The 13,039-nt window shown below is 42.6% G+C and overlaps 1 protein-coding gene across 4 annotated transcripts in view; it reads right to left on the minus strand.

Moving 5' to 3' along the window:
- Positions 1-1,144: 1,144 nt before the first annotated feature.
- MACO1 (macoilin 1) overlaps positions 1,145-13,039 on the minus strand; it is a 71,082-nt gene continuing 59,187 nt past the window's right edge. For 2 of the 4 annotated variants that reach the window (XM_023219598.1, XM_023219601.1), the window contains exons 7-9: positions 11,607-11,727; positions 9,001-9,175; positions 1,850-2,326 (exon numbers count right to left, since the gene is read on the minus strand). In XM_023219598.1, the coding sequence (XP_023075366.1) occupies positions 2,124-2,326; positions 9,001-9,175; positions 11,607-11,727 (499 nt within the window). In that variant the 3' untranslated portion in view covers positions 1,850-2,123. Of the gene's footprint in view, positions 2,327-9,000; positions 9,240-11,606; positions 11,728-13,039 lie in introns of those variants that run through there. The other 2 variants (XM_023219597.2, XM_023219599.3) reach the window with 2 other exon arrangements.

The following is a 13,039-nucleotide window of genomic DNA, read 5'->3' on the forward strand; positions in this document are numbered from 1 at the left end:
TTGGAGAAGGAAATTTGCTCTCAAGATTTTCTCACCAACTACCCCCCAACTCCACCCCTACTTTGCTTTCTTAGGAAAACGAGGGCTGTACTAGAAAACAAGTCAGCCTTGGTTCTAATCAGATGCCAGAGAAGGGAGAGAACAAATGAGAATGGACATGTCTTAAGCACAGAAACCAAACCAACTTGAGATCCTGATGGGTCTCCCCCAAATCCTGTGTCTGCCCCCCACCCAGGGATGTCAGGGCCCCCACCTGACGCAGGCCGAGATGAGAAGATAGCAACCCGCTAAGCCCCACTCAGAGCAATCTACCTTGCTGTGGTCTCCTGAAAGTTAAAAAGGCAGAAAACTAGTTTTATCTGTAAGAAAATGTTTATTCTTTTGAACCCCACAGGAAAAAAAAAAAAAAAAAAAAAAAGAATGCAGCCAAGACCAGTATTTAACAAAGTGTCCCAAAAGGCAGCAAAATGGGGGAAACCTCAACACAAAGTCAGTGACAATTTTCCATGTTTTTGCACAAAGATGAGAAAATCTATGACAATTCTGAGTAACACTTTCATGGTGACAGTTACACAAGATGATTCAAAAATGCAAAATGGCAGCAACATGCACACCTGGCTAAAGCTAGAAGTATTTTTTTAATCTCAAAATAAGATTTGTGATTTAAAGGATGATTCTTTTTAATACTTCTATTTTACTGACTTGCTTGTCCTACTTAATTTGCTTTAAATGAGACGTACATGCCAATTAACAGGAAATTTTAGAAGAACTACATCCTTCCAGAATCCATGGCAAGGAAGCAAAACCAATTTATTTGGTTTCTTAATTTTTCCTAGTTTCCAAATACAATTTTGCATTGCCCCCCGCCCCAGTCCCTCCCCCCACCCCCACCCTGATTCTTAAACACTTCCAAAAGTTGCCTGTGCAAACACTTTTCTACCCATGTATAATACACATTTGAAACTGAAATCTTTGTGCAGAGTTTTAAGAGTCTTAAAAAAAAACAAAAACAAAACCCCTCCTTGGCACAAGAGCTGAGGAATAGTCAAGCTTCTTTTAAATCATCAAACACAAGATGATGAAAAGTGGAGAAAGCACAGTTAAATGAAAAGAAATGGGAAAAAAAAAAAAAAAAAAAGCCTAGACCCGCAGCTTTTATTAGCCATTGTTACAGTCTCTCATCCACAAACACTGCCCGGCTCCCTTCCCAGGGCGCTTTACTGGAGGCAAGTGCACAACACTGTGGTGCTTTCTATTCAAAGAAACAGGAGATGTGGCCATGGTGGTAACGGACAGCCCAGCTACCCACCAGTTTTACAGCAGGATCCGCAGTGAGCTTGATACAGATAGAGGATAGATGACGGTAAAGGGGGAAAAGAGTTTAAAATTATCAAGTTTCCTCTTGAAATGTCTTTTCCCAAGGCACTGTGAAGAAGACTGCTGCTAGCAATTTTCTAGGACTAAACACACCGATGGGAATATAAATATTTCAAACACAAGCCCTGTTACGTTCTTACAGCTAGTTTCATCACTTAGGTCTCTTCTCAGCTTAAATGATGTTTCTTGAATCTGTCTAGTCCTTGGAGGGGCAATCCATTTTTGTTTTCTGTAATACTGACAATCACCTTCTTTAATGCAGCTATAACATCAAAGCTCTGTTAGGTTACTTAACCCTTCACCCTTAAACTACAAGTTTTCATTATCATCTCATGTGAATCCAATGTGCAGATTTTGCTTGCTTATTTAAGAATAAAACTAAACAAACGTAAAGGGTTGAAAAGCAAAAACTCTGCTTTTTTTTTTCCTTCAAGAGGAAACTATGTAAGAATACATAAAAGGCAAAGTTGGCTACTTGAAATCCAAGAATGGTTTTAATGTGTTGGCCGAGAAAAATAAACTGTAAAGTTCTGTGAGGTCTTCTAAAAATTTACAAGAAAAACTGATGGGCAGTTCTAATCAGACTTGGATATTATCTTTTCCCCCCTTTTTAAAAATGACAACAGATACAGTCCCACAAAATACAAGAGAAACTGTTTTTTTTTTTTTTTATCTTGACTGCCAGAGATGCTCCTTTGCAATGCCTTCCGGTAACCGAATGTTTGGGCACAGCACACAGCTGGCCTTCATTTCTTCAGAGGCTGGTAAACAGAGGCATTGGGGTCAAGTCCAGAGGGGCTGGTCTCCACAAATTTGGAAGAGTAGTGGGGGGAAACAGGGCTCAGGGGGCTGGTGGCGGCACTGTATGTTATGCTGGGCATGACGGCCATGACTTCGGCTATCTTCTGTTTTAGGTCCTTGATTTCCTGATCTTTCTGAAGGATTTGTCCTGTAAGATCAAAGACCCACCATTAGTGAAAAGGGAGGCCTCACCCAACACAATGCCCCCAGGGGCCAATCCCTGAGTCGTTTTGGCTCAGTGTGAACAGCTCCAGGTTCAGTGATTTATAGGGGCAGGCAAACTTGTCCTATAATGGGACACACAGTACATATTTTAGGTGTCGTGGGCCATATATAGTGTAATATCTTTGTCATCTTTTCTTCCCAGCCCTGGAAAAATGTAAAAACCACTTCATGGGCAGGCAGTACAGGCACAGGTGGCAAGCCAGATTTGGCCCATGGGTCACAGTTTACTGATTCTTGGCTTAAAGCTAAGAAAGGATTCTGTTCATATAAGTGTGACTGATGTAAAGAAGTCAGTTTCCAGGAACCATGTTTTGAACATGGCAGTTACCTATGACAGTGTAAGAGGGCCAGTGATTGTGAACTCTGGCTCCACCTCTTGAGCTGGAATTTTTTTGAAAGGATAGACTATCTCTGAGTGTCAGACCAAGGAATACAGAATAACCAAGGCCTCAGACTCAGTCACAGTGATACGCTTCTGCCACCAGACTCTCTGACAGGAAACAGAGGAAGCTCTGTGGCTGCTGCACTGGGGGAGCACGGGTGGGACCCGCATTGCTTGCCCTTGCCTTAGCAACGTCACCCTATTTAGCCTTCCAGCACACTTGCCCTCACTACGCTCCAGTTTCTTGATCCAGTCAGCTTCTGTCTACCTCGGGCCACTTCCTGTCCTGTGTGTCTCCTGCTTTCTTTGCGAAGCTAGCTAACACTTGAGGCTTCTGTTTCTACTTCCTCAGCAAAACTGTCCCTGAGCCTCCTGTCTAAATTAGCTTCCTACAACTCCTAGATTCTTTTTTTTTTTTTTTTTTTTTTGAGATGGAGTTTTGCTTTTGTTGCCCAGGCTAAAGTGCAGTGGCGAGATTTTGGCTCACTGCAACCTCTGCCTCCCAGGTTCAAGTGATTCTCCTGCCTCAGCCTCCCGAGTAGCTGGGATTACAGGTATACACCACCACGCCCGGCTAATTTTGTATTTTTAGTAGAGACGGGATTTCTCCATGTTGGTCAGGCTGGTCTCGAACTCCCAACCTCAGATGATCTGCCTACCTTGGCCTCCCAAAGTGCTGGGATTACAGGCGTGAGCTACGGCGCCCGGCCTAACTCCTAGATTCTTAACACACCCTAAACTCCCTTTCTGTCACTTACAATGACACAAACTAACACATAGGGCTTCATATATGCCAGGCATGCTAAATGCTTATATATACTAACTCATTTCTTTCTTACAACTGCATGATGGGGGAATTATTATTATCCATTTTATAGATGAGGAAACCAAGGCATAGAGAAGTTGAGTGACTTGCTCAAGGTATACAACTAGCAACAGAGCCAGGATTCAATTCCATGCAGTCTGTTTCAAGTGTACACTCCTACCTACAGCATTCTTCAATCTCTGGCAACTATTCATTTGGTGATGATCTGTGTCTATCATCTCTCTGCTGGACCATGAGTTCCATGAGGGCAGACACTGTGTCTACCTTTCTTTTTTTTTTTTTTTCATTGCTAGCTCCCTACTGCCCAGTCCAGTAGAAAGCTGGAGTTCTACAAGTTGTGTATCTTGCTCAAAGTCATTTAGTTATCAAAAGGTAGGGTAGGATTTAAACCCAGGACCACTTTGTTCCAAAGCCCCACGTGACTTTCATCATGCTATGTAGCTTCCTGGTTTTCCAGGGACACCAGAAGAAAGACATGGTTAGTATATGTAAAAGCACTTAGAACACTTAGGAGTAGTCTTTCAGAAACTTAAATGCTGGCCAGGTGTGGTGGCTAATGCCTGTAATCCCAACACTTTGGGAGGCTGTGGTGGGTGGACTGCTTGAGCCCAGGAGTTCGACACCAGCCTGGGCAACATGACGAAACCCTGTCTCTACAAAAAATACAAAAATTAGCCAGGCTTGGTGGTTCACACTTGTAATCTCAGCTACTCAGAAGGCTGACGCAGGAGGATCACTTGAGCCCAGAAGGCAGAGGTTGTAGTGAGGCAAGATCGTGCCACTCTACTCCAGCCTGGGTGACAGAGACCCTGTCTCAAAAAGAAAAAAAAAAAAAAGAAAAAAAAAGAAAACCACAAAAATGCTTAAAAAAGAAAAAGGTTGCATTTCAGCTGCATTTATTTTGAGATTGCTCATGGGTCCTATAGAAGACAATAATCTATTTGGAATATAAGAAAGCTTGGTGGTATAATTTTTTAAAGGATGTAGTAGAGATGAAAGCCATTTTGGTTTTATTATTATTATTATTTTTTTTTTGAGATGGAGTCTTGCTCTGTTGCTAGGCTGGAATGCAGTGGTGTGATCACTGCTCACTGCAACCTCCACCTTCCAGGTTCAAGCAATTCTCCTGCCTCAGCCTCCCGAGTAGCTGGGATTACAGGCGCGCACCACCATGCCTGGCTAATTTTTATATTTTTAGTAGAGACGGGGTTTCACCATGTTAGACAGGATGGTCTCGATCTCTTGACCTCGTGATCCGCCTGCCTCGGCCTCCCAAAGTGCTGGGATTACAGGTGTAAGCCACCGTGCCTGGCCTGAAAGTCATTTTGGAACCAGGATGTATCAAATGATATAGAAAGTAGAAAAGAGAAAAGCAACAAGAGGTTTGATTTAAATTACAAAGTTGGGTTATTAGAATATCCTGAGCACAACCCTGGAGGGAGGGAGTGGGGAAGACAGCAGTGAAAGCAGTAGAAAGGAACTGCTCCCCTCACTTCCTTCATGTCCTGTAAGCTTCAAGGAAGCATCAAATATCCTCCTTCTCTTTGAACAAAATAAGCCTCAGATGAATAAAATACCTAGAAGCATCTGATATATGAGCCACTGTGTCTTTCTCTGCAGATTTAAGTTTGATTTCTTTAATCAGTAACCCAGAAACATACCCAGTGCTTTGGAAAAAGTTCTGTTTGCTTCTTTGTCACTTTATGAGGATTTCTGGGCTGACAGCAGAGCACACAGTCTGAGCTGGGAAGCCAAGCTCTGCTGGCTACTCTGACGCCAGGTGCTGCTTCACTCCAGGGGGAATCTTTTCCAAGTTTGCAAAACCAAGTAAACAGGGTTGAAGCAGAGAGGGGTCGCCACTCCTCAGGGAGCTAAGCCGGGCAGGCAAAAAAAGTGAGTGTAAAGTCAGAAGCTCAGCTTCAAAGCAGGATTCCTGGGAACCTTCTCAAATGCCTTTCCTTGAGTCCACAGATGAAAGCAGTGTAACTCTCAAACTCCTCTTGCTCAATCACCAGTGCCATCCGAAGCCACTCCTGCACTTCACTAACTTCTCACGACTTCTAAATCCAACCCCTTACTCCCAGGGGTTTGGGCCTCTGTCTTTGGTTTAGGCCCAAAGTTCCCACTGACTGAGGAATATTTCCTACTTGGGTTTCTAGGGAGTACCTTCAAATCAAAACATCCAAAACCAAACTTATTCTTCCTTCACTCCTTAAATCTGTTCTGCTCTCCTTCCTTGGTTCCAACAACTCTGTCCTTCCAGATTTCTCGGGTACCTCCACTCTCCATTCACCTGTCTGACCCATCTGCCGTCCCCATACTTACCATCTCTTAGAGGACAGTGGTAGCTTCCTCACAGTCTGTCTCCACTCAGTCTCAACCCTTCCATCGGTCTTTCACATCGCTATAGGAGGGAGATTTCCCACCTAACGGCCTGAACACATCCCCTCCTTCTTCCCTCAGGAAGCATCTAGGGAATACTCTCTCTAGTATGGCTTTATTCATGGTCCCCTACCCTCCCACTCTTTCCTTCCCTGCCCCCAGCTTAAGGCTGCTGGACTGCTCACCTGAACATTCCGGCACCTTCTTTCCTTTGCTTATACTACTTCCTCAGGCAACATGTTCTTTCTTGGCATTCTCTGCTCTTGAAATTCATCCTCAAAGCCCACTCAAAGGCCCCTCCTTCACAAGGCCTTCCCTGATCTCTCTCCTCTGGCTGTTCTAGCCCCCTGCCTCTACCTCATGCCTCTACTTTTCTGCTGGGCTCACCCTAGTTCAGCAATTCTCAAAGTACAGTCAGGGTCCACAGGCTCAAAACTACCTTCATAATAGTATTGAGATGTTATTTCCCTTCTTCATGCTCATTCTGTCACAAGTGTTAAGTGGAGTCTTCTAGAAATTAGGTGGAGTGTGAAATCACAACAGAATGAATGTAGAAACAGAGATGAGAAACTATCTGGCTGGGTGCAGTGGCTCACGCCTGTAATCCCAGCACTTTGGGAGGCCGAGGCAGGCAGATCACAAGGTCAGGAGATAGAGACCATCCTGGCTAACATGGTGAAACCCTGTCTCTACTAAAAATACAAAAAATTAGCCAGGCTTGGTGGCAGAAGCCTGTAGTCCCAGCTACTCGGGAGGCTGAGGCAGGAGAATGGCGTGAACCCGGGAGCTGGAGCTTGTAGTGAGCAGAAATCGCGCCACTGCACTCCAGCCTGGGTGACAGAGCGAGACTCTGTCTCAAAAAAAAAAAAAAGAAAAAAAAGAATCGAACTATCTTTTATGAAGTCAGACATTAAAGAGATCTGCTAAATGTAAAATAATGCCACTTTTTTCCAGGAATTTTTTTGTTTTGGAAAATAGAGTTTTAAATTAAAAAGTTATATTAATATGTAATATGTTTGTATGTTATTTTAAAATGAATAATAAATTACTTTGGCTGAACACAGTGGCTCATGCCTGTAATCCCAACACTTTGGGAGGCTGAGATGGGAGGATCTCTTGAGCCCAGGAGTTCAAGGTCAGCCTGGGCAACAAAGTGAGACCTCATCTCTAGAAAAAAAATAGAAAAAAGACTTAGCTGGGCATGGTGGCACATGCCTATAGTCACAGCTACCAGGGAGAGGCTGAGATGGGAGGGTCACTCGAGCCCAGAAGGTCAAGGCTACAGTAAGTTGAGATTGTGCCACTGCACTCCAGCCTGGATGACAGAGCAAGACCCCGTCTTGAAAATAAATAAATAAACGTTTTAAGTTTTAATTTCTAGTAGGTAAATATTGATAGATAGAATTCACTTGAAATAAACCTCTTTGGGGTAATAATTTTAAGAGTGTAAAGGGGTCCCTAAGACAAAAGTTCACACACCATGTTGTCTTCATCTTTGCCTCCCCCAGAGCTTCTAGGACAATGCTTTGCACACAGTGTGACTACTCTGTCAGTCCCTGTTGAAATAATCTTTATTTTAGGGACAGGGTTTCGCTATGTTCCCCAGGCTAGTCTCAAATTCCTGGGCTCAAGTGATCCTTCTGCCCTAGCCTCCTGAGCAGCTGGGACAATGGGCAGGTACCGACACAGACCACCATGCCTTGCTTGAAATATTCTTTTCTTTCCACTAAGTCAACCATTTGAAAATTCTTTTCAGTACTCTATTTTACGCAGTACTCTATTTAGTACTCTATAGAGTACTCTATTTTTTCAGTACTATACTCAATTTAGTATTCTGATTGATAGCTAATCAAGTTCTTGGACAAAAATCCAAATTTATTTTCCTTAGGTCATGCCATGCCTCTGTTCAGAAGCCTTCCAGTGCTCCCCTATGGCACTCATGGTAAAACCCTAAGTTCTTTCCATGGGCCTTAAGTCCCACACAATCTGGCTGCTGCTACTCCTGCCTGCTCTGACAACTCTCCCCATCATCACACAGGCTACAACCCCCATCCTCTGCCAGCACAGTACCCACGCTCCCCCTGCCGAGCTTTTCACTTGCTGTCCCCTCCCCGGAAGTGCTTTCCTCCAGCTTTTTACATGGCTCACTCCTGCTCTCTTCCTTTGGGTCTCTGCTCAAATACTACCTACTCAAGGGATTTTCCATGATTGCCATGTTAAAAAGGGAGACCCCTGCCACATACATTCTGCCTCACCATGGTTTTATTTCCATCATTGCACTACTGCCAACTGACATACTCCCTGCTGGCTTGTTCATCACCTGTCATCGCCAGGGCTGTATTCTCAAGGAATCTTATGGTGCTTGGCACAAAGTAGGTCTCAGTAAATATTGGCAAAGTGGATGACCATGGCCTACTCTCCAGACTCTCCCCTGCGGCTCCCTCATTTGTAACCTCTGCTCCAGTCAAACAGGCTAGCTGCAGCTTGGAACACATCAAGCCCCACCAGCTCCCAGCCCTTGCCTAAGCTGTTTCTTGCGTTTGGACCCCTCTACCTCTCACCATCCACCACACTGCTGCTTCACTGGGCCAACTCCTCATCATTCAGGCCCTAGCTCAGACATCAGCTCCCCTGGGGAAGGCTCCTCTCCAACTCCCCAGACTAGTTTCGTCCCTGCCTTTTTCTATGTTCCCACAGACCCCATATATACTTCTACATAAGCACCTTTTGATGCCTCTGCAGTTCTCTACTTCAACAACACTGAGCTCCTTCAACACAGAAATCATACTATTCTCTGTATGCCCTGCACTTGACATGTTCTCATCTCAAAATATATCTGCAAATGAATTAATGTGATAGTTCCTATATTTCAATGTTGGGTACTTACCAAGACCCTTGAAGAGAAAACTGAAATGCCCTTTGGTTGAGAGCTCTCAGGAGAGGTCTGGCCTGTGCATCCCTGTGCATTATCAGTCACACCACCTCACCAGGGCCCACGCTCTCCTACCTTGGGCAATCTCGAGCTGCCGCTTTGCATCGCCCAGTGCGGAGAACAGGTCCAGCTTGATTCTCGTCTCTGCGCTTAAGCTGTTCTCCAGGTGCTGTGTTTTGTCTTGCATGGCTGAGAGGGCTGACATTAACACCTCAGTGTCCTTCTCATTTTCCTTATATTTCCGAAGCTCCTATCAATATCATCAAAACAGCAATGCTACAAGGTAGTTTTGGCATCGATGTCTATAAATTAGCCTGAAATCACAAATTAAATCCCACTATTCTTGGTCTGGCCACTAGAACACAAAATTCTGGTGTTTCATGGGTTTAGGCAAGTGCTAAATGTGTTCATATGGCAATATGCACATACAAAAACATTTAGAAGATAATCATTTGACTGTGTTGGGCATGTGTCTAGATAACAATGAAATCTGCTTTCAAATAAAACACTTTTCTTACAGGCCTAATTCAGAACCACGGAGAACTTTTTTCCTTGCTGGCCATGTGCAAATTATTATAATGCTGTAATCAAACTTGCCAAAACTTTTCTCTCAACCTGCACTAAAAATTGTAAAAATGTTAATTATTTTGACAGGGCATACTGCAGAATAAGCCCACTTTAACGTAGATAATAAATATATACAGGTATTTGAATTTTTTCTTTTTAACAGAAAAATTCAAACTTATTACAGAGAATTTAGGAATACAGAAAAATTCAAAGTAGAAAATGAAAATTACTCATAATACCAACACTAAAAAATTTTATATTTCTTTTAATCTTTTATGCATGTGTATCTTTTAGCATAAGTGAAATATTACATGTACAGTTTTGTAAAGTCTTTTAAAAACTAAATGATTTCAACTATTGTCTGAAAATAAAATTTTTATTGGCTATGCAATATTCCTGAATGTTTACATACCAAAATTTAAATGACTCCCCCATTGTTAAGACTGTTTTCAATTTTTTTTTTTGAGACGGCGGAGTCTTGCTCTGTCACCCAGGCTGGAGTGCAGTGGCGGGATCTCGCTCACTGCAAGCTCTGCCTCCCGGGTTTACGTCATTCTCCTGCCTCAGCCTCCCGAGTAGCTGGGACTATAGGCACCCAACACCTCGCCCGGCTAGTTTTTTGTATTTTTTTAGTAGAGATAGGGTTTCACCGGGTTAGCCAGGATGGTCTCGATCTCCTGACCTCGTGATCCGCCCGTCTCGGCCTCCCAAAGTGCTGGGATTACAGGCTTGAGCCACCGCGCCCGGCCTGTTTTCAATTTTTTTACATTTTTATACCATTACAATGAACGTCTCTGTACATCATTCATTGGTGAGATTTTAAAATATTTTTTTACCTTAGGCAGGGTTCCTAAAAACGGTAAATACTTAAAAAGTGCAAGATCTTTTACAGAAAGTTACATTTCCACCAGCAATGTATGAAGCCTATTTTGTTGCATCCTCACCACGACTGATATTCTCATTTAAAAATTATTTGCTAATTTCATAGGAGAAAAATGATGTCTAATTTTAATCTGCATGCATTTTATTATTGGTGAGTTTATATTTTTATGATCTTATCAGTCACCTGTATTTCCTCTGAATTAACTTTGTTCACATCCTCAGCCTATTTTTCTATATATTTGAGCTTTCCTTAGCAACTTTTATGAGCTACATATATGTTGAGAGTATTAATTCCTTATTTATAATATTTGTTGCAATATGTGTACCTTCCCCAATTGATTTTTTCATTTATTATTATGATTTTTGCTTTGTGATTTTTTTCCATTGCTTTTATGTTTAGAAAATCTTTCCCTTGTTTCAAGGTCAAGTATATTTCCACCTAGTTTTTTAAAAATCATTTATTCTTTGTTCTTTCTGCCGTCAGCTCTTCATCTGGAATTTCTTTATATGTGGTATGAGATGAGCTTCTAATTTTTTTTCCTCCAGTTATTTAGCTATTCCAAAGCCTTTTACTGACTAATCCTTACCTTTCCCATCTGTCTCTGATGCCACCTTTACTTTTTTTGGTATATTTTTCAGTACTGTACTCCAGGTCATCATTCTAGTCCACTGACTTGAGGGTAATTTTTCACTTATCCCACCTGGCTCAAATTACTGTAACTTTACAATATGTGACATTAGTTTAAATGACAAATACTTGGCTAACGTATACACAGCCCACAAAATAGCCTGTATCCATAGCACTAGCACCTTTCCTCATCATTCACTGCTATGAACAGCAATCTGTGAGGCTCAGAGCCATGCAGGAGTCAATCCCCTGGCAACAGAAAGAGGGTTGGGGCTAAAAGGAGGTATGTAAGTTCCAAAGGACACTAGTCTGGCCTATAACCTGAAAAAGTTAAATGAATCTACAGCAAGTTAAATCCTGGTATAAAACATACCAAGGGATTGTCAACATTTCTGGCTTGTATTAGAACCTGGCTACATTAATATGACTTAAAATGAGTTGGACAAGATTAGAACTTCAAATCTTTTTGTCACATAGAGATTTTTCAGATGCAATGAGATTTGATCTGTATTAAAAGGCATTATCTCTACACTGCAACACAGAGCACAAGTTTAGCATAAAAGTGGAATTCAAGTACAAGGGAAGTCTTTTGTTCCCCCCTTACCTGGACTTTCAGTTCTAGTTCTCTGATTTGGTCTTCTTTCACCTTCATGTCCATTGTGAGCTTCTTGCCCTCTGCTTCTAGTTCTCTGATCCGATTCCGTAAGGTTTCGGTGCATTCTCCCCTTTTGAAAAAGAAGAGAAGGAAATAAAATGATTTAAAAGACTATAGGTTGGGGCTGGGCACGGTGGCTCAGGCCTGTAATCCCAGCACTTTGGGAGGCCGAGGCGGGTGGATCATTTGAGGTCAGGAGTTCGAGATCAGCCTGACCAGCATGGTGAAACCCTGCCTCTACTAAAAGTACAAAAAAAATTGTCTGGGCATGGTGGTATGTGCCTGTAGTCCCAGCTATTGGGGAGGCTGAGGCAGAAGAATTGCTTGAACCCAGGAGGTGGAGGTTGCAGCGAGCCCAGATCGTGCCACTGCACTCCAGCCTGGGCGTCAGAGTGACACTCCATCTCAAAAAAAAAAAAAAATAAATAAATAAATAAATAAATAAATAAAAAGATTATAGGTTGGTCGGGTACAGTGGCTCATGCCTATAATCACAGCAATTTGGGAGGCCAAGGCGGGTAGATCACTTGAGGTCAGGAGTTCAAGACTAGCCTCACCAACATGGCGAACGAAACTCCGTCTCTACTAAAAATACAAAAATTAGCTGGGTGTATTGGCACATGCCTGTAATCCCAGCTACTCAGGAGGCTGAGGCAGGAGAATCGCTTGTACCCGTGAGGCAGAGGCTGCGGTGAGCTGAGATGGTGTCACAGCACTTCAGCCTGGGTGACAAAGTGAAACTCTGTCTCAAAAAGGAGAAAAAAAAAAAAAAAAAGACTATAGGTTTACTTATATTGTGGGATTTATATTTCTTTTATACTCCAGGGACTGTCAGGTTTTAGCTTTTGGCTCAGTCTGCTCACTTCTCTGTGTCCTTTCATAATTTCAATAATACTCTAAAATAATTGGGCTGGGCATGGTCGCTCATGGCCGTAATCTCAGCACTCCCAAGGCCAAGGTGGGAGGATTGCTTGAGCCCGGAGTTTGTGATCAGCCTGGGCAACATAGAGAGACCCTGTCTCTACAAAAAATTTAAAAAATAGCTGGGCATAGTAGCACATGCCTGTAGTTCCAGCTACTCAGGAGGCTGAGGCAACAGCACAGCTTGAGACCAGGAGTTTGAGGTTATAGTAAGCTATGATTGTACCACTGCACTCCAGTCTGGGTGACAGAATGATACCCTGTCTCAAAATACATATATATAAATAATAATTATTATTGAGTGTCTAGATGAGCCAGACACTAAAGTACCTTACCCATACTACCTTCTTCAATACTTGTAACAACCTAGGGTATATTTATCCCATTTTCCAGATAAGAAAACTGAGGCTACATAGATAAAATACTAGTCCAAGGTTACCTAGTTTTCATGTCATAGAACA

This window comes from Piliocolobus tephrosceles, chromosome 1 (genome assembly GCF_002776525.5).
Source record: "Piliocolobus tephrosceles isolate RC106 chromosome 1, ASM277652v3, whole genome shotgun sequence".
NCBI classification, from domain to species: Eukaryota; Metazoa; Chordata; class Mammalia; order Primates; family Cercopithecidae; genus Piliocolobus; species Piliocolobus tephrosceles.